Source organism: Antechinus flavipes, chromosome 2 (genome assembly GCF_016432865.1).
Source record: "Antechinus flavipes isolate AdamAnt ecotype Samford, QLD, Australia chromosome 2, AdamAnt_v2, whole genome shotgun sequence".
Lineage (NCBI taxonomy): Eukaryota > Metazoa > Chordata > Mammalia > Dasyuromorphia > Dasyuridae > Antechinus > Antechinus flavipes.
The window spans coordinates 635,483,764-635,506,440 of NC_067399.1; the positions used below are offsets into that span (position 1 = coordinate 635,483,764).

The following is a 22,677-nucleotide window of genomic DNA, read 5'->3' on the forward strand; positions in this document are numbered from 1 at the left end:
GGGATCAGGAAGAATTGAACACGACCAAAAAAAATCGAGTAGAAACAATGAGGAATGGCAGCAAGTCACTAATTAAAGGGAGTATATTTTTAAATCCCCTCATAGGATCAAAGACTTAAAGCTGGAGGGGACTTTATTTATTTTTTAATTTTGTCTTTGAATTTAAATATTTTATTTTCATTTTAAAATTTTCACTTTTTTTTTTTGGGGGGGGGACTTCAGAGCCCAAGAAGTCCAAGCTGGCTTTTTTCACAGATGAGACCAGCGGCCAGAGAAGGCATGTGATTTGGCTAGTGCTGGGAGGTGCTGAATCCTTGCTTATGGCCTCAAAGTCCTCGAGTGGGGTTTCAGCCTGCATCCTCTGACTTCAAGGGAGAGCTTTTGCTGTGTCACCCCAGTGAAGCTTTGGGGTGGGCACAACAGAAGGTCCATTGAGGGCCTGGGACTCTGCATAGCCAGGTACCACCACAGGAGGAAACACAGGGTGCGACTCTGATCCAGGTACAAGAAGCACTGGGTGCCGGGGCTTCTAGCATGCCCTGAGACTTAGGCCACAGCTGATCAAAAGGATGGCTCATCCTCATTCTCCAAACTGAAGACTTGGTTTCAAAATGTTATTGCGACCAATCTGAGGGAGCTGAATGCTGCTCCTCCTCAGTAAGAAATGGATCGTATTCAGGCTCTACAAGCTTCGTGTAGTCATTTTTGTATTTTGAGAAGCCTGAGCGCTTTGAGACACTGAGTCCTGCTTTGCTCTCAACCCCAGGAAACTGCTCGGAAGCTGCCCTGAGCTCCCTTTATCTCAGGAATGCCCCCTTTTCCACGAGGCCCTGGGCCGGAGCCCGGGAAAGTCTGTCCGGGGCGCCCGCCCTCCCCCCAAAAGCTCCGAAGCGCTGCCATACAATGTACAACTAAATCTCGTTAGATTAACACAGGCTGATATTGACAGCCCAGTGGGAACATATTGATTGGGGCCCTCTTCTTGTTATTTGTTATGATTTTTCTTCTCAGTTTCATTTACTGGGCAGACACAGGGGAAGAGATTTCACAAGGAACAATGACAGTGCCTGTCACAAAATGTTCTCAATGTTTTCATTTGTTACTATGGCAGTGACAAAGAGGGCTCCAAATGAAAAGGCAGACCCGCTGTGACAGAGCACAGCAGGACAACAGCAAGGAATTTTCTTCTGACCTGGGAAATTAGGAAATCGTGTTTAGTTGGGGATCACAGGATTGTCTCCATTTCCCAGGGCAGAATCCTCGCCCTTCTGGGAGGGAATGGCTGGAAAGGCCCGGCCTCTCAGGGTGTCCCGGGACAAAGCCTTAGCCAGCGCCGAGCGGGTTCCCCAGAGACAGGAAGGAAATGAGCATTTATGCAGCAGGCTCTGTGTGAAGCTCTTTTCTTTGACTCTCAGTTTCTGGTGAGGTGGGCAGGTTACCCTTGTGTCATGGAGGAATCTGAAGCAGATGGGGGAATGACTGAGTCAAGGACACACAGCCAGTACGCACCTGAGGAAGCTCAGGCTGTCCTGGCCCGGCCCCCGGCTGCCCCATGTGACACCCAGAGAAGCTGCAGAGAGCTGTCGGTGTCCCTGGTCTACTGGAATGGAAGTGGCTTCTGAGTTGTGTTCTGAAAGAAACTAGATGTTCCCCAACAGGCCCCACAAAGACCTACGGAACCCAGAACTGGTCGACTCAATTTTGATTTGTTTGGGACATTTACTTCTAAATGATACGTGAAAGTCCTCAATGGCGCACACCACTGCACAACCAGCCCAGGTGCTGACAGGAGCTAAGCAGGTGAGGGCGTGAAGAGAGGGGCAATAGTGGTGCTAGGAGGCGGTCCGGCCCACGGCCACTATCCCAAACGGGTTCCAAATGGCCCCGACCCAAATCGAAATCCCCAAAAAGGGAAGAGGGGAGCAATCCTGCTCAGACCCCGTCCCTGCAGTTTTACCACAAGCTCTTTCTGAGATGACCGGTGTATAGGCAGGTGGTCCCTCTCACCATACCAGGTATAGATCTCCTGCCCAGGGTCAGGGCCACCAGCCAAGGTAATGAACATTATTACTCTATAATGGGCTAGAGGTAGGCTGTATCTCAAATCTCTCTTTTGCTTCCTGCCTACCTGGTCCCCTTTGATGCTACAAGCCAGAAACAAAGGTCGGGATGGAGCCCTCAGGGCTACTACTTAGAAATCTGGAGCTTCCCAGATAGCAAGTGTATTCAACTACAAAGAAGTCTGAATCATCACAAGAACCTTTGAACCAGATTTTAGATTAATCTAGCTCATCAAACCCAAATCTCCCAATAGTCTGTCTTCCCTTTTTTCCCTCTAAACACTCTTTCAAAAACAATTAAGTCCTCATAAGCATTGCCAATTCTTATTGAGCCTGAATCAGTCTAAAATTTAACCCTTCATGGTAGAGTAAGCACCAAACTATTATGCTGGAAACAGATGTTCTACCCAAATGACATAATCAAAAGACATCACCCTCACTTATTAGCATACTGTTTAATATTCACCACAACCTGTTTTAAAGAACAACAATGTGTTAACATTTAAGCCTGGAGGGATCTGAATACACTATATACTGTATTTGATGCAGCTTGTTTATGCAACATTCTGACAGATACAATTAATCTCGTGAAAATGACCTGGGTAGAGCATAATAGCAAATTATCTTTAAAGTCATACCACACATTTTCCCTGCAATAATAAGCACCTCATAAAATCCAGAACGACACAAGTGCATGGTGAGAACATTAAAAGTTACTTAAAAGAAGAAATTGAAATTCATTAAATTCATAAATCTTAGAATGCAATAGAGATGAGGGTTAAAGAAAACATTTAAATTCCAAATAAGTATAAAATAAATGATTCTGTACCTCCAACAAAGGCATCTCCAGCTCCATTGGTGTCAACTATTTCACTCTGGTTTTGATCCAAGACAGGGAAAGCAATGACTTCATTTGCTGCAAAGGAGCCAAAGAAAAGCAGGTGAATTCTACATGTGACACCACCCACAAAACTGGCCAGTGGAGTCAGAGCTCCTCTCCCGCACTAGGAACAGCCAGACCAAGAGCAGGCTATAAGCAATGCTCTTCTGCAGATCAAATGCCAATTCAATGTAATGAACCAATTATTCCTAAAGGCACTGTGCTAGGAGCTAAGATACACAGAAAAATCCAGGATCTGACATTTTCTTGGGGGAGTGGGGCAAAGTGAGGGAACAGCATATAAATAAGTCAGTACAAAGCATACAAAAAGAAATAAGAAATATTTTGGCCAGAAGCACTGCCAACTGAGTCAGGAGTGGGGTGTCAATCAGAATCGACGTCATTTGAAAGGTGGTTCTTAACTTGAGACTTTGGGGGGGTTAGTTATAAGTAGAAGTGAGTAGAAAAAGCATTCCAGGTGTGGAAAAGGTGGAGATGTGAAATGTAATGTCACATTGAGAATAACAAGGAGATCCCTTTGTATCTGGAGGACAAGTTGGGAAGAACCTTTAGAGGTTTAAGCTATATTCTGAAAAGCTTCTCACTGGTGAGGACATGAAAACTCACAGACCCTGGGCAGCATCTCCAGTGTGGATGTCCTGCCACTTGCCCTGAGCAGCTCCACTCCTCCCAGCAAGAGACCCTTTTGACTGACCAGAACCATTTAAATCATTCCTCCCCTGCTCGTTTTTGGGACTGAGGCTGAGTGGTCTTAATGTCCAAGTGAGTGAAAACTCATTCTAAGCAGTTGTATCTTGCCAGATTTTACTTCAATCAATTAATAATCAATCAACATTTATGTTAAGGACTTACTACATGCCAGACATACAAAAACAAATGGGACAAAATCTCTATCCTTATATCACATCATTCTAATGTAAGAGACAAAGGCTTCTACGTAACCCGGAGGGAGAGGTACCAGCCCCTGAGGGACCAGAGAAAGGCCACATGGGGGAAATGGCTTTTGAGTTGTGTTCTGAAGGAAACTAGACCTTCCCCACGAGGCCCCACAAAAGTCTACGTGTGTCAGGTGTGAGGAACACTAAGAGAACCAGACAAGTCTGCACTGCTGAGCAACAAAGGGGAGTTAGACTGAGAACCGGCACGAGCATGTATTTGGTACTAAAAGTGACAGGGAGCCACTGGAATTTACACAAAAAAGGAGGTGAGGAGGTCAGCCTGAACTTGAGAATAATTTCTCTAGTGGCAGTGAAGAGCACATATTAGAACAGAGAAAGACTTCAGACAGGGAGAGCAATCAGGAAGTTACTGAAATAGTTCAGACAAGAGATAGTGAGGGTCTGCCTGCCCCAAGGAGGTGGCATGTCAGGTGAGAGATGTTTTGGAGGCAGATACAACAAGATCTGGCAACTTATTATTAAGGAAAAGTTGGAAGAGTGAAGGATGATTCCAAATTTGTGTACTCAGATGAATGGAAGGGTACTGGTGCCCTCAATAGAAAGAGGGAAGTTAAAAAAAAAAAAGGATGTATAATAGGGAAATAGGAAACTAGATACAAGATATCAAGGTATAGTTATCCAGTTCATAAGTGGTAATATGATAAGAATTTAGAATTCTTAATTTATTTTATTTTTTTTTATTTTTTTTTTTTATAAATTTTTTTATTTAATAATTACATTATATTTACACTCATTTCTGTTCCGATTTTTTTTCCCCCTCCCTCCCTCCACCCCCTCCCCTAGATGGCAAGCAGTCCTTTATATGTTGGATATGTTGCAGTATATCCTAGATACAATATATGTTTGCAGAACCGAACAGTTCTCTTGTTGCGTAGGGAGAATTGGATTCAGAAGGTATAAATAATCCGGGAAGAGAAACAAAAATGCAGATAGTTCACATTCGTTTCCCAGTGTTCTTTCTTTGGGTGTAGCTGCTTTTGTCCGTCATTTATCAATTGAAACTCAGGTCTCTTTGTCAAAGAAATCCACTTCCATCAAAATATGTCCTCATACAATATCGTTGTCGAAGTGTATAATGATCTCCTGGTTCTGCTCATTTCACTTAGCATCAGTTCATGTAGGTCTCTCCAAGCCTCTCTGTATTCATCCTGCTGGTCATTTCTTACAGAACAATAATATTCCATAACATTCATATACCACAATTTACCCAGCCATTCTCCAATTGATGGGCATCCATTCATTTTCCAGTTTCTAGCCACTACAAACAGGGCTGCTACAAACATTTTGGCACATACAGGTCCCTTTCCCTTCTTTAGTATTTCTTTGGGATATAAGCCCAATAGAAACACTGCTGGATCAAAGGATATGCACATTTTGATAATTTTTTGGGCATAATTCCAGATTGCTCTCCAGAATGGTTGGATTCGTTCACAACTCCACCAACAATGCATTAGTGTCCCAGTTTTCCCGCATCCCCTCCAACATTCATCATTATTTTTTCCTGTCATCTTAGCCAATCTGACAGGTGTGTAGTGGTATCTCAGAGTTGTCTTAATTTGCATTTCTCTGATCAATAATGATTTGGAACACTCTTTCATATGAGTGGTAATAGTTTCAATCTCATCCTCTGAAAATTGTCTGTTCATATCCTTTGACCATTTATCAATTGGAGAATGGCTTGATTTCTTATAAATTTGAGTCAGTTCTCTATATATTTTGGAAATGAGGCCTTTATCAGAACCTTTAACTGTGAAAATGTTTTCCCAGTTTGTTGCTTCCCTTCTAATCTTGTTTGCATTAGTTTTATTTGTACAAAGGCTTTTTAATTTGATGTAATCGAAATTTTCTATTCTGTGATCAGTAATGGTCTCTAGTTCATCTTTGGTCACAAATTTCTTTCTCCTCCACAAGTCTGAGAGATAAACTATTCTATGTTCCTCTAATTTATTTATAGTCTCGTTCTTTATGCCTAGGTCATAGACCCATTTTGATCTTATCTTGGTATATGGTGTTAAGTGTGGGTCCATGCCTAATTTCTGCCATACTAATTTCCAATTATCCCAGCAGTTTTTATCAAATATTGAATTCTTTTCCCAGAAGTTAGGGGCTTTGGGTTTGTCAAACACTAGATTGCTATAGTTGACTATTCTGTCTTGTGAGCCTAGCCTTTTCCACTGATCCACTAATCTATTTCTTAGCCAATACCAAATGGTTTTGGTGACTGCTGCTTTATAATATAATTTTAGATCAGGTACAGCTAGGCCACCTTCATTTGATTTTTTTTTCATTAATTCCCTTGAGATTCTCGACTTTTTATTGTTCCATATGAATTTTGTTGTTATTTTTTCTAGATCAATAAAATATTTTCTTGGAAGTCTGATTGGTATAGCACTAAATAAATAGATTAGTTTAGGGAGTATTGTCATCTTTATTATGTTCGCTCGGCCGATCCAAGAGCACTTAATATTTTTCCAATTATTTAAGTCTGACTTTATTTGTGTGGAGACTTTTTTATAATTTTGCTCATATAATTCCTGACTTTCCTTTGGTAGATAGATTCCCAAATATTTTATGGTATCAACAGTTATTCTGAATGGAATTTCTCTTTGTATCTCTTGCTGTTGGGTTTTGTTGGTGATGTATAAAAATGCTGAGGATTTATGGGGATTTATTTTGTAGCCAGCTACTTTGCTAAAATTATGAATTATTTCCAATAGCTTTTTGGTAGAATCTCTGGGGTTCTCTAGGTATACCATCATATCATCTGCAAAGAGTGATAGTTTGGTTTCCTCATTGCCTACTCTAATTCCTTTTATATCTTTCTCGACTCTTATTGCCGAGGCTAGTGTTTCTAATACGATATTAAATAATAATGGTGATAGTGGGCAACCTTGCTTCACTCCAGATCTTACTGGGAAAGGTTCCAGTTTTTCCCCATTGCATATGATGCTTACTGATGGTTTTAAATATATGCTCCTGACTATTTTAAGGAAAAGTCCATTTATTCCTATGCTCTCAAGTGTTTTTATTAGGAATGGATGTTGGATTTTATCAAATGCTTTTTCTGCATCTATTGAGATGATCATGTGGTTTTTGTTTGTTTGGTTATTGATATAGTCAATTATGTTAATAGTTTTCCTAATATTGAACCAGCCCTGCATTCCTGGTATAAATCCTACTTGGTCATAGTGTATTATCCTGGTGACAATTTTCTGTAATCTTTTTGCTAATATTTTATTTAAGATTTTAGCATCAATATTCATTAGGGAGATTGGTCTATAATTTTCTTTCTCTGTTTTCAGCCTACCTGGTTTAGGTATCAGTACCATATCTGTGTCATAAAAGGAGTTTGGTAGGACTCCTTCAATCCCTATTTTTTCAAATAGTTTATATAACATTGGAGTTAATTGTTCTTTAAATGTTTGGTAGAATTCACATGTAAATCCATCTGGTCCTGGGGATTTTTTCTTAGGGAGTTGATTGATAGTTTGTTCTATTTCTTTTTCTGAGATGGGACTGTTTAGGATATTTACTTCTTCCTCTGTTAGTTTGGGCAAGCTGTATTTTTGGAGGTATTTTTCTATTTCATTTAAGTTGTCGAATTTATTGGCATAAAGTTGGGCAAAGTAACTCCTAATTATTGCTCTAATTTCCTCTTCGTTAGTGGTGAGTTCTCCCTTTTCATTTTTAAGACTAACAATTTGATTTTCCTCTTTCCTTTTTTTAATCAGATTTACTAAGGGTTTGTCTATTTTGTTGGTTTTTTCATAGAACCAACTCTTAGTTTTATTAATCAATTCAATAGTTTTTTTACTTTCAATTTTATTGATCTCACCTTTTACTTTTAGAATTTCAAGTTTAGTGTTTGACTGGGGGTTTTTAATTTGTTCCTTTTCTAGCATTTTTAATTGCAAACCCAATTCATTGACCTTCTCTTTCTCTATTTTATACAAATAGGCCTCTAGAGATATGAAATTTCCCCTTATTACCGCTTTGGCTGCATCCCATACATTTTGGTATGATGTCTCATTATTATCGTTTTCTTGGGTGAAGTTATTAATTATGTCTATGATTTGCTGTTTTACCCAATCATTCTTTAGTATGAGATTATTTAGTTTCCAGTTATTTTTTGGTCTACTTCCCCCTGCTTTTTTGTTGAATGTAATTTTCATTGCATCGTGGTCTGAAAAGGATGCATTTACTATTTCTGCCTTACTACATTTGAGTTTGAGGTTTTTATGTCCTAATATATGGTCAATTTTTGTATAGGTTCCATGAACTGCTGAAAAGAAAGTGTATTCCTTCTGTCTCCATTACATTTTCTCCAGAGATCTATCATATCTAGCTTTTCTAGTATTCTGTTTACCTCTTTGACTTCTTTCTTATTTATTTTCTGGTTTGATTTATCTAATTCTGAGAGTGCAAGGTTAAGATCTCCCACTATTATAGTTTTACTGTCTATTTCTTCTTGCAGCTCTCTTAGTTTCTCTTTTAAGAATTTAGGTGCTACCCCACTTGGTGCATATATGTTTAATATAGATAGTGCTTCATTATCCATGCTACCCTTTAGCAAGATATAGTGTCCTTCCTTATCTCTTTTAATTAGGTCAATTTTTGCTTTAGCTTGATCTGAGATCAGGATGGCTACCCCTGCTTTTTTGACTTCACCTGAAGCATAGTAGATTTTGCTCCAACCTTTTACCTTTAACCTGCATGTATCTCCCCGCTTCAGGTGTGTTTCCTGTAAACAACATATTGTAGGATTCTGGCTTTTAATCCATTCTGCTAACCGCTTCCTCTTTATGGGGGAGTTTACCCCGTTCACGTTTATGGTTAGAATGACCAATTCTGTATTACTTGCCATCTTGTTAACCCCGGTTTATGCTTTCCTCCCTTCTTTCCCCTTTCCCCCCCTTCCAAGTAATAAGCTTGTGAGCACCCCTTGCTTCTCACAGCCCTCCCTTTTTAGTGTCCCTCCCCCCGCCTTAGAGTTCCTCCCCCTATCTTACCCCTTTCCCTCCCAGTTCCCGTATTCCCTTCCGCTTAGCTTATTCCTTCCCTTTCCACTTTTCCCTTCTCACTTTTCAATGAGATGGGAGAAGTTTCACCATAGATTGAATATGTCTTAAGATTTTTCACTTAAAGCCAATTCTGAAGGCAGTAAGATACCCACTATATTCATCCCCCTCCATTCTTTCTCTCAGATATAATAGGTTTCCTATGCCTCTTCATGAGATGTACTACCCCCACTTTACCCTTTTTCTGGTACAATGTCCTTTCCACATCAATTTCTAGAACAAGGTATACATGTATTCTTTATACATCTATATAGTCAAAATATAGTTCCCAAGATTAATCTTTACCTTTTTAGATTTCTCTTGAGTTCTATATTTGTAGATCAAACTTTTTGTTAAGTTCTGGTTTTTTCATCAGAAATAGATGAAATTCGCTTACTTCGTTGAATGTCCATCTTCTTCCCTGGAAAAAGATGCTCATTCTTGCTGGGTAAGTTATTTTTGGTTGCATACCAAGTTCTTTAGCCTTTCGGAATATCATATTCCAGGCCCTTCGATCTTTTAATGTGGATGCTGCCAGATCCTGGGTGATCCTTATTGTGGCTCCTTGATACTTGAATTGGGTTTTTCTAGCCGCTTGCAATATTTTTTCTTTCACCTGAGGGTTCTGGCATTTGGCCACTATATTCCTTGGTGTTTTGATTTTAGGATCCTTTTCAGTGGGTGATCGATGAATCCTTTCAATGTTTATTTTTTCCTCTGTTCCTATGACTTCTGGGCAGTTCTCTTTGATGATTTCCTGGAAGACAGTGTCCAGGCTCTTTTTTTCATCATGTTTTTCTGGGAGTCCAATGATTCTCAGATTGTCTCTCCTGGATCTGTTTTCCAGGTCTGTTGTCTTCCCCAGAAGGTATTTCACATTTTTCTCCATTGTTTGATTTTTTTGGATTTGCTTGACTGATTCTTCTTGTCTCCTCGAGTCATTCAATTCCACTTGTTCAATTCTGATTTTCAGTGAAGTATTCTCTTCACTCACTTTTTAAAATCTTTCTCTAATTGTCCAATTGAGTTCTTTTGTTCTGTGGAATTTTTTTCCATTTCGCCAATTTTGTTTTTTAGAGAGCTGTTTTCTGTTTCCAGTTCACTAATCCTATTTTTCAAGGATTTTACTTCTTTATCCACTCTCTCTTTAACTGACTTCTCCAGGCTCTTTTCCCATTTTTCTTCTAGCTCCCTTGTGAGAGCCTTTTTAATCACTTCTATGAGGTTCATCTGTGCTGAGGAACAGATGATTTCCTCCTTTGGGGAATCACCTGGGGACTGCCTGTTTTTAGTCTCCTCAGGATTTAGAGTCTGCTCTCTATCTGTATAGAAGCTGTCAAGGGTTAAAGTCCTCTTCAGCTTCTTGCTCATTCTGTCTATTAATCAGAGATAAACTACCAAAGAAAAACAGAAAAAACTGGAGTCTTTCTTTGGGGGGGGGGCTGGGTGTGTTATCGAGCTTCCTCTACAGACTGCAGGTGGCAGCAGTGAGGCACTAGCAGGACTGTGCTGCGCCTGCGCTCTGAGATCCCAAAGCGTGCTGAGTCACTGAGGGGGGGGAAGGGGGGGGGCCAGGTCCTGAGAGAGTCCAGCTGTTTGCGGTTGTATTCTTCAGCCCCGGTGTTTTTAGCTTCTCTGCTGGGCTGTTGACTTGCTGCAGGTTCCAAACCTGTAGCGAAGCTCTCCCCGCAGAGACGGCTACGATCACTCCCCACCCCCTCTCAACTCTGCTCCCGTGCTCTCACTGCCGCTGCCCTCAGCCTGCGCCCGATCTAAAACCGCCCCAGCCCTCCAGTAAAGACAGACCTTTCTTGGCGGATCTCAAGGATGGCTTCTCTTGGTAACTATTTGTGGGTTTTTTTCAGTCAAGCATTGATTCAGAGGCTTGTAATGAAGTGGATAGTGAGAGAAAGCGCGGAGCTTATGCAACTGTGAGCCTCCTCTCCGCCATCTTAACCGGAAGTCCCAGAATTCTTAATTTAGAAAATTTAGAAAAGAGATGGCAGCAGGAATACAGAAGAGTATCATTTGCATAGAGATGATACTAAAAAGCATGAGAACTGATGTGTTCCCTGAAAGATAGAATACAGAGAAAAAAGAGATTCTAGAACAGAGCCAGGTACTCCTGGACAGAAGATATAAGGCTAAGAAGGAATGGTTAAACCACAGAAAAACTGGGAGAGAATAGTCTTAAGAAAATTTGAGAGGAAAGGCTTGTCAACAGTGATAAAATCAGCAAAGAAGCTAAGAGAAATAAGTGAGAAAATGTCACTAGATTTAGCAATTATTAAACTTAGAAAAGTTTAACTTTAGTGTTAAAGTTAGAAGGTAGATTAAAAAGGGCTGAGAGATGGTGGGAAAAAATGAAAAAGGAGGGAAGCTAAGTGTAGACGGCTTGTTCTAAGGGTTTGACTATGAAAGAGAAGAAAAACAGAACAGTAATTACTAGAAATATGACAGAATTTAGGGAAGATTTTTTTAAAGATGGGAGACATGTTTTTAAGTAGCAGCCAATAGAAATCAAGAAACATGAGAGAGACAGAGGAAATCATATAATGGCAATTGACTAGAGAGGGATAGAGAGATTGAGTATAATAAAGACACAGAAACAAAGGGGAAAGTCATGTTTATATGGGTTCTTAGTCTGGTTGCTTCCCTAATAATTACATCTCTAAGTTCAGGAAATAAAGTTAAAGTTAAAGCACTGAGAGTCCAAAGCATACAATTAATAAGAGCAAGATACTTTTCTGCAAGAAAATATAACCATAAAGAAAACAGAATTACAGGTCAATCAGTGATATTCTATATCGCTGGTGAGAATCTTAACTAATTTATAGTTTGCAAAGAGATAAACATTATTCTTTTTTTTTTTTTTAAGTATTTGTCAACTGGAAAGGAAAATATACAACTAAATTCATTCTCAGCCTCCTAGTTCCTTTAAGATGTGGTTAAAAACAAAAGTAACAGCAATGACCTTCTAACGAGATTGCCCCAGGTATTTGGTTGTCTTTACTATAAGCTAATATAATATTTTTGACTTTGAATATTAGCCAGTAAAAGAGAGCTGATCATAAAGAAACCCTGTATCGCTAAAGAACAAGACAGTAGGGTGTGGTACTGCTATATTCATAAATCTGGATCCAGCTCACTATTGTCCAGCTATGTCTAAGAACATAGATCTCGGGATGGCTGTGAATCTGAAGAAAACAGATTCTACCCTTTGCCATTTGCTCCTTATGGATTCTAAGTTGAGAGTATCACTACCCTCAGCAAGAAACAAAATAAAGAAAGGGAATCAACCGTTAAGGATAAAAACTTTGATACTTGTGAAGGGTCCCTTCTCCCCTCTGCCAGTTAGAAAACTGTCTCACTTCAAAGCATAGCTCAAGGTCCTTCTCTTATGCAATACAAAGCCTTTCATGATCTTTTCAATTGGTAGCACTTTTTCCCCATTGTATAATCATCCTTCAGCATCTAGAAGCCCTTTATATTTTGCCTTCTTCCATCAGAATGTAAGCTCCTTAAGAGTAGGGACAATGTTTTATTAGTATCACCAATGCTTAGTAGAGTGTCTGACACTTTTAAATGCTTAATAAATGAGCTATTTCTTATATTTACTTGATCTGTGTATTTGTTGTGTGTTGGACTCCTTACAAAATGTTAAGTCATTAGAATTGATAGAGACAATAATTATCTAATTTAACACAGTTCAGTATAATTGATCTGATCCTACAAGGAGATGTTCTGGGCCAGAACTTGAAACAAGGTACTAAGTGGAACTGAGGAGACAATGTTTAAATTTAGTTTTATAATTGATTTAATCCTATAACAAATAATGGTTTCCCAGTGATACAATGATTGGTTTGTACTCAGTGTACAACATAAAAGCAAGAAGGTCTCAGGGCCAGACACAGAAGCACAGAAGCCCACTCTCCGAGGTGGAGACAGATTCATTCCATATCCCACCTTTGTGCTGGCTGGAGACATTCAGAGGGAGCTAAGGGCTGAAGCTCATGACTTTGAGGGACACAATAAAGGACTGGATTTTAACTCCTGGCTGTGTTTGAAGTGATTACTACATGGAACTGAAACTTAGTCTGCCTCCGAAAACCTCCCCAAGAAACCTGCTCCAGAAAGAACCATCATATATTATACAAAAGAAGAACACCACAGTTGTGTTTCCTAAGTAAACAGAGTAAGGTCTGGAAGGCAAGGGGTATTTCACTTTTGTGTTTGTATTCCTAATTAGTAAAGTGTCTTGTCTATAGGGAAAGGGACTGGACTTATAATTTTATTAATGCAGAGAATTACTTGGGAGAGAAACTCCCTTTATCAATTCAGATTGGTACCTTTCTACAATTTGTAAGTCTGAGAGCTGTTCAGAGTACAAGGGGTTTTAAGTGATTTGTGGGTTTGGAACTCAAAAGAAAGGTGAAGGCTGGAATATAGATTTGAGCTTTGTTTGTCTAGAAGATAAAGAGAAGCCACAAAAGCTGATGTCAGAGAAGAGAAGCTCTAGGAGAGGTCAATAAGCACTTCTTAGCTACCTGCTGTGTGCCATAGATGGTACCTCCCAATAAAAGAAGGGGTTCAATGTGAGACACATTATGGAGGCAGACTCAACAAAATTTACTGACTGATTATGTGGGGTGAATGGGGTGATAACTTGAAGGTGATTCCAAGATAGGGAATGACTGAAAGGATGATGGTATTCTGGAAAGAAGTTTGGAACAAGGATTATCTTTTGGGAAATGGATATGGTGAGTACGACATGCCCAATTCATCCTATATATATATGCCAGGTTAATATTCCTAAAGGACAACTTCCCTCATCTCTCTCCCGTCCCTTCCATTTCTTAGCTAGAATTCAAAATCCTCAATGATATGGCAGATACTTATCATTCCCTATTACTTCTGAGTATGAATCCTACCCTTTGGCCCCAAGCTTTTAATATCTCTGTGCCTGGAAAGAGTTGTTGTTCTTTCATTTTAGTCTGTCTAAAGTCTATTCATTTTCCCTTGTCTAGTTCAAATGTCAGCATCCTCTCCACAGATGTGATCTTTATTTCAACCATGTGAATTCCCAAACTACTTTGTCCTCTTCTTAGTTCATCACACTCTGCTCTGGATAACACCTATTTATGTATGTGCCCCTTGTCTCCTACTAGACACCAGGTTCATAAGGGCTGCATTGTGCATGATCCATCTTTTGAGTTTCTTCTAGAACAGCTGCTCATAACTGTTAGGTGCTGGGGGCATAGAGACTAAAAAAGACACAATCTCTTTCCACAGTGAGCTTATATTATTCATTTAAAAGATGCTCAGTGAATGGAATGCAGAAGGGGAATAGGAAGAACAAAAAATGACTTCAAGGTTTTCACTGTAAGATGATGGCGGTTCTTCCAAAAGGGCAGTTTACAGAAAAAGAATTCCAGCAAAGAGTTCTGAATAACATGTTTTTCCCTTTCCCAGTTCCAGATCTTTGAAGATTACTCAAAACTGATATAATGGACTCCCCCTTCTTTTCCTTGGATGGGGAGAAAATACTTTGGGTATAGAACACTGCATATACTTTCAGACAGACTTGTTGGGTGTTACTTCATTTTGCTTTAATACAGGAGAAAGATAAAATAGAAACTGAAAGAATCCATTAATCACCATCTGAAAGAGATCCTAAAATGAAAATTCCCAGGAATATCCTAGTCAAATTCCAGAATTCCCAAGTCAAGGAGAAAATGTTGCAAGTGTCTGGAAAGAAACAATTCAAGAACAGTTGAGTCATAGTCAGGATCACACAAAATTTTACAGCTTTTATATTAAAGGACTAGAGGGCTATATTATATATGATATTCCAGAGAGCAATGGAGCTAGGATTATAATCAAAAATCACCTACTCAACAAAACTGAGTAGAATCCTTTGGGTAAAAAGTAGAAATTGAATGAAATAGAGGATTTTCAAATATAGGATTCAGAAGAAGCATAAAAAGATAATCCGGAAAGTGTTATCATGATACTTCATTAAGTATATCTGTTTACATTCCTACATGGGAGAATGATACTTGTAACTCATTAGAACTTTCTCATTATTGTGGCAGTTAGAAGTATATACAGACAAAGGGCACAGGTATGAGTTGAATATGAAGGCATGATATCTAAAAAAATAAAAAATAAAAAGAAATTATGGCGTAAGAGAGGAATGTACTAGGGAGAAAGGGCAAGAGAGAAGTACAATGGTATAAATTAATCTGCCATAAAAAGAGGCAAGAAAAAGTTTTTATAGTGGAGGGACAGAGTCGGGAGGAGAGGGTGAGTGAGTGAACCTTACTTTCATCAGAACTGGCTTGAAGAGGAAATAACACACACACTCAATATAGGTACTGAAATTTATCTTATCCTATAGGAAATTAGGAAGAGAATGGGAAATGGGAAAGGGGGAGGGTGATGATAAAAGAGATGGCATTTGGGGAGAGGGAGTGGTCAGTAGCAAAATACTTTTGAGGAGGCACAAGGTGAAAGGGGAGAGAAAATAGAATAAATGGGGGAAAATAACAGCAATAGTAATTGTAAAAAGAATTTTGAAGCAAGCTTCTCTGATACGGCCTCATTTCTCAAATATAGAGAGAACAGAATCAAATTTATAAAAAAAAAAAAAAAAAAAAGAGCCAGGCCCCAATTGGTAAATAATTAAAAGATTTGCCCAAAGGACTATAAATTCAAAAATATCCTTTGACCTAATGATACCACTACTAAGCATGATTCCCAAAAGAGATTTTTTAAAAAAGGAAAAGGACCTATATGTACAAAAATATTTATAGCCGCTCTCTTCTCAGGGCACAAAACTGGAAGTTAAGGGGGATGTCCATCAGTTGGGGAATAGCTGACTAAACTGTGGTATGTGATTATGACAGAATAATATTGTTACATGAGAAATGATGAGCAGGATGTTCTCAGAAAAAACCTGGAAAGTTCTTCATGAACTCAAGCAAAGTGAAATGTACTAGATACAAAGTTCTAGGATGAACTTTGTAAATGATTTTGCTATTCTCAGCAGTACAACGATCCATGATTATTATGAATAACTTATGATGAAAAATTCTGTCCATACCAGAAAAGAACTGATTGTGTCGGAATACAGATTGAAGCATAAAATAATACAAAAAATACAGGAGAAAGCTCCTTGTTTGGGTTAGTATGCTATACTGCGAAGTCAGATAAGGTGAAAAAAACCCAAAAAGATTATCAGTGAATAAGATATTAATTTTAAAATTAATATATATACATACACATATATATAGTATTCAAAATCTGACCACTATCGTACCCTCAAAAATATTACTCTTATTATAGTAGAATTATGATATTATGAGTAATTTCAATTTAAATCACCTAAACGGATTTGAGTTGGATGCTGTCTTCACAAGACAGCTCAAAACCACCTACTCCCTTGACCTGTAATGTTTACCACAAATCCTGATTGTTTAAGGGCTTTGAAAAGCAGTGAAATCCTAGCTGAAGTCTCCTATCCTGGAGAAGTAAATGTTGCTTTAAGTGGTTTGTGTATGGTACAGTGCCAGTAATACGAATCTCTCACACCCAATCCTGAAAATCAATGGAGCAAATAGGCCAAGGGTCCTGGTTGTCATTGACCTTGCAGTTTCGGAGCCAGCTGGAGTTTTATTTATCATTCTGAAAGCTTATGCAAGAATGAATCATTATGCAAGTATTTGAAAAATCAGACAGCAGCTCTTTTGGGCAGGAAATTCACTGTGCTGCTATTTTTAGATAACAAATATTTTCAAAATGAAGAAATTCCAACCTAGTACACTCCTCCATGAAAACATTTCTAGATGCAATTGTACTAAACGTATACATTCTGAAAAATATAAAGGAAATATGATTTCCTAGGGACCTTCTAGCAGGACAGCTGGGACTCTAAAGTTGCTGAACAGTCCCTTCTGAACTCTGGACCCAGCGTAAACCCCAGAAGGACATGGCTGCCAGTGGGACCCACTGATGGAGGTGGGGTTCATTCTTCATGCCTTGGAAATCAGAGATGTGGGTGCCAGTCCTGGGAACAATCTGAATGACTCTGGACGGACTCTTGGCTTCTCTGGACCTCAGTTTCTTCTAAAAAAGGGAGTGAAGAAATCTTTGAAGTTCCAAGTCTCATTTCCTTTGATTTGATGAAAAAGCAGATGTCACATAGTTCTCACCACTATTTGCCTGTGAGAGAAATTAAGTGGCAAAGCTAAATAACGGCATCCATATAGTAAATGGTGGAGAAAGAATATCAGTTTCAACTTCAAGAACTGGAAGATGAGCAGATGGATTATTACTAATTTTTCTCCTCCACTCTGCATCTCTCAGCATCATAGCCACTCCCTAATGATTAACCTGGTCCCACTGAACCTTCCCCTCTAAGATAACATTTGTCACAAAGAAGGACACACTGGACATCTCTGAGAAGACACGCCCCAGTTAGCTTTCCTCAGTTAAGAGGTGGGAGACATTCTTTATCATTAGTCCTCTGAGGTCAGAGGTCAGCAATCAGACTCTTGACATCTGTCAGTGTTTTCATTTTTGCGCATGGGAAAAGTCTCATTTTAAAAAGGTAAATCTCTCTTTTGCTATTTTTTAAATCATGGGTATTTAAAAATCCATTTTTGGTATACAGCTTTTAATAAGAAGCAGAGTGAGACGGGAGAGGAAAAATTTGGAAACAACAATAGCTCTTACAATGACCTTTTAGGAGCACTGTGAGAGGTCACTTTCCAATACAGAAAGTGGCTTCCCCTGGGGTCACTTAGTGCAAAGCAAAGGTTTAATCTCTAGTCAAAGTAGGAAGCCCTTTTCTCTAAAGCCCTAATGTGAAAAGTGCCTTCTTGTCCACTGGTCCTTAAAACTAGAATTATGGCAAATAGTTAGCTAGAGGGCCAAGGACCTTGGAAAGTGAGGAAAGGGATCTGGCCACCTTGCTATTGAAGGCTGGAGATTGAACTATCTTGATTGGGCTGGGAGTGGAGGGGCTAGCCACTCACAGAGGCAATCCTGCTGCTGTCCCAGAGGCTCCCCAGAGTCCCGCTGACATGGCACTGCCCTGAATACGATTGCAGCCCAGGGTTCCTGAGCTCCTGTTCCAGCAGCCACAGCTTCCTTAGAGGCAAGGATTATGGGCCGCATTCACCATCACGCCCAGCAATTTCCTCTCCAAAGGGAATCTTCATTTGATGGCCACAAAGAAGCTTCACTAGTTGAGTTCTCCAATTTCCAATCTTCAGTAGGGACCCTTCCCCTTATTACCACCAGCCCATCATTATGCACAGCCTCCTTTTCTCTTCCTCTATATTGCTGTTTTGTTAAATGATCCCTCACTTGAACATGGCCATTTTCATTCATGATGAACAACTCCGGGGTTTCACAACGGACACAAAGTTCTCATTTGTACTCAAAGATGCTGCCGCTGATACTGCTTCCAATGCTGGACTTACTGCTATTAAATGGCATTCCTGCTTGAGCTGCTGATAGTGGGGATGGTAAATGAGTTAGAACTGGTATTGAAAAAAGGGCCATTAGACACCAGGGGGCTAACACGGCTCCTTCTTTATGGAGCGGATGGGACCTTAGAGCAAGAAGGCTCTGCCGTAAATTCTCATCTGTTTGGTATGCTTGCATGGTTGTAAAACTTTGCCCTCAACTTGCTGAAAGCTCGAGTGATATTTAGTGCAACTGGTTTCGTCTGGAGGCAGAATGCTTCCTGGAGGTGAGGCCTTACAATAACCTTGGCAGAAATGTAATATTTCTCTTCTGTATTATACAATGAAATGAAAGTTCTCTAACCAAAAGAGCCAATTTCATCAGGCTCTTTGATATAATCAAACTCTGATGGTAGTTATGAGTACTATAGATTGTCCAATAAACTAAATTGGATTCACAGACTACTTGTCTACTTGGAGTACAGTAATAAACACCAGCAAACCACCATTACATCCAATTAGGCTGAGCACTTGCCTTTACTGGGTCATTTACCAATCTCTTTCGCTCTTAAAAGTAGATTAAATGTGTAAACTTACAGTTAATTACCTGTAACAAAACTCTTAAGTACAACACTTCATGTTGCTTTTAAAGCTTGGTTATACTCTTCAGCACACTTTGTAAATAGAGTCAAATCTCAGAATCAGGTTAAAAAAGAGTCTTAGAAATTAATAGTTTAAGGATTATCCAGGAGCTGAGATAGGTACTTTGAAGCTAGGTCCTAATGGAATTTATCTAAGGTTTGGTAAACCCCTTGAATAATCGAATACCTCAAGAGAGGGATTTAACTCTTACCAAGCCATAGTAGCTGGCATACCTGGTGGGAGAAAAGCTTAAAAGCCCTATTTCACAACTTGTTTTTGATAAGACAAAGGGGGTCTGGGTGTGCGTTGGCATTTGTGGCCTAAAAAGTATTCTATGGAGGCAACCAAAGCCTACAGCAAAAGCTGTTGCTTCATTTTTCCTTTCTTTCTCAATGTTCTTACCTACTGAGTAAGCTGGGTTGGGGAAGGAAAAAGGTTTTGGGTGTAGGAAACTGTTATGGGAGTCATATATTTTGTGGAAGAGGAAAACTCCTATTAGAATTCATTAAATGAATCTTTTGGAGTTTTCTTTCTTTTCCCCATTACTTTTGAAATACTATGCTAATCTGCTACCAACACAATCACAAATGAGAAGCTCTTGGTCCCAGATTTCTCAAGGAAGGAACCTTCTTTTTTCCCCATTACACCAGCCCTCAATCAAGACCCACCAGTTGCAAGACCCAGTCAGATTAGTGTAGGACTCGGCACTAGCCCAAGCAAAGCCCAAGTAGAGCCCCAGACAGGTCTGACCTCTCCCTTTGGTCATCAAATGACATGGTATTACAGTGTTTGACTATATAACTACATATATATTTTCAAAGGCATCTCTATTAGTTCAAGTACTGAATTCTAGTTCTCTGTCTTCCCCAGTGACTACAACGAAGAATTCCAACAGCTTGCTAGGGAACAGATCTACTCTGTCCCTTGTCACTTACAGATAAAACTTTAATAATACTTGGCATTCACACAGTGCTTTTCATCTCAGTATTGCAGAAAGGTCAAGGTCAAGCACATTGAAAGCATCTGAAAAGAATATCCAAGATGAATCACATACCCCAGAGAATGTTGTTCTTACAAGTCATAAATATAAGCGGATAAAAGATGCAAGTGGTGATTTGGGGACCTTTAAGGATCCCCTAGACCTAAAAGGGACCCCCCTTGTCCTAAGGGCTGGCGTCATTTTGTTTGTACGGCCACAAACCTACAAATAATAATCTAGGTAGTTTGAGGCCCAACATTCAAATTTTTTAATGCTAGATTGGTCCAGGAATCCTTTACTAGAGGATGAAACATCAGAAAATAATTATGCTTTACACCTAATCTGGAGGATAAGCTAGAGGAGCAGAAAAGAAACCACTAAGCTTGGATTTACAGACTGCTAAGAAAAGAAATTCCTATGACTTCACTAAAGAAGTGTGTGTGTGTGTGTGTGTGTGTGTGTGTGAGAGAGAGAGAGAGAGAGAGAGAGACAGACAGACAGACAGACAGACACAGAGACAGAGTGAGAGATAAGAAACAGAGAGGGAAACAGGGAGAGACAGAGAGGGAAACAGAGAGATAGAGACAGAGATGGGGGAGGGAAGGAAAGAGGAAGATAAATGGACAGAAGAGACAGACTGAGACTGAAAAAGACACCGAGACACCCATCCATACGAGTCAGAGGCTTTACATGTACATTTCCGCAGACAAGTCTCTCAGAGCTGAGAGGAGCCTCACTATCGGTGTCCTTGGATGGCTCCTCTGGGGCCCTGGCCCCTATGCCAGGAACATCAGGGAGAAACTCTGCTCTGAGTCATCATGCCCACCAGAGCCGGGAGGCAGCATTCAGAAGCCGAGTTAAGCCTGAATCAAAGGAGAAGGAGCAATGAACCAAATAACCCTAAAAGCCAAACATGGTTAGGACTTATGGCAACAGAAGGGAATTTCATCGATGTGGCTGGAAAAATGGGATTTCTTTGTGACAATAATTTCACAATCAGAATGGGAGGAAGGGATGGGAGAAGAACTGGTTGTACCGAGCAATAAACTTCTGGGGTTGTGAAAACGTTTCTTCAGTGGAGAGAAATTCCAAAATGCAGTTGTGCTTGACCTTTAGAGCAGTTGATAAATTGTTTTCAAAAATGTAAACTTGTAAATCAAATTGGGAGTAACTATTTGTTTTAGAATTCTCTATGTTCCAAAAGGCTACCTAGTCTTCTTTTAAATAGCAAGCCACCTTGACACATTAAAGATATTGACTCATAAAAATCTGATTTGTCATTTTTTTCAGATGGCCTGTCCTTCTTTCTGCCATGTCTCATCTACCTTGTCTTAAGGTGTCTGGTCCAGAGACACATTCAAAGGGCAGAGAGAAAGGCTCCCAACAGGAGAAATGACATATATTTTAAAAGGACATGCTGTTGTTATTTAACTTACCATTCGAAAATCTGGGTGCAACCAAAGCAGAAGCTTGGCCAATGCTTGGCATAGGGCCTGGCACAGAGTAAGAACTTAAAACATTTTATTCACTGCTTTGCTTACTTGAATGAAATGAAGAAAAATATAAGAGTATATTGCACATACTGTTGGGCTTATTCTTTTAGGAAAAGATGTTCTCTGAGTAGGAGGGAGAGGGATTTAGGGGGAAATGAGGATGACGTAAAACCCAAAGCTTTCAATAAAAAATTGGGACAGATAGGTGGCACAATAGAACACTAGCAAGACAACTTCAGATCTGGCCTTGGATACTATGTGACCCCAAGGAAGTCAGTTAACTCTGTCCTATCTGTAAAAAGCTGGAGAAAGAAATGGCAAACTCCAGGATCTTTGCCAAGAAAATCCCAAATGGAGCCATGCAGGGTCAGATATGACTCAACAACAACAAAAACAACAAACAATGGTCCTTTATTACTTAAACAAGAAGATTAAAGAGCCTTTATTTTGCCTAGAATGGTTATATGGTTATGGGCAGCTTTGGGGATATATATCTTGCTCTGGTTAGTCTGTGGTGGAGAAAGTTGCTTTTTTTGGAATATGAATTTAGAAAGTATTCTTCTAGGCTCTCTTTGATAGCATCTAACCAATCATGATTCCCAGAGGATTACCCATCTCTTAAAAGAGAAGATGTAGACTGAGACATAGATTTTTGGATGTGGCCAATGAGAGAATTTGTTTGGCTTGACTATCCTTACTTGTTAGAAGGGTTCTGTTTTTCTTTTTTTCCTTTTCAAATGGGGGAGGAGCAGAGGTGAGAAGTAAAAATCAATGTTCATTGAAAAATAAGATAAAGTAAGAAAAATAAAAAAAAGAAAAAAGATAAATATCTAGCACTACTCTGTTAAGTACCCAAGAAATGTTTGGTAACTATTGTTTTAATTTACTTATCAATTCATTTATTTATCCACTTTACATTTTTGCTATCTTTGTAAACAATGAATGATGATCAGGAATAGAAGGGAAGGGGCTATGCTCTAGTGAGCAACTTCACATTTGTGAGCATAGGAAGACACTCCACCTTCCATGTGGGTGCCCTCTGTTCTTATATACTCAGTGGCCTTGGCTTTTAAGCAAAAACCAAATATTGGTAGATAGAGTTGAGGAATAACT

The 22,677-nt window shown here is 39.4% G+C and overlaps 1 protein-coding gene across 4 annotated transcripts in view; it reads right to left on the reverse strand.

The window, feature by feature from the left end:
* The window catches only part of ADK (adenosine kinase), a 692,586-nt gene that overhangs the window by 77,525 nt on the left and 592,384 nt on the right, over positions 1-22,677 (reverse strand). For 3 of the 4 annotated variants that reach the window (XM_051982068.1, XM_051982064.1, XM_051982066.1), the window contains exon 10: positions 2,890-2,976. The exons of the other annotated variant lie outside the window; for it this stretch is intronic. In XM_051982068.1, coding sequence (XP_051838028.1) covers positions 2,890-2,976 — 87 coding nt within the window. The remainder of the gene's footprint in view (positions 1-2,889; positions 2,977-22,677) is intronic. 4 annotated transcript variants of the gene reach the window in all.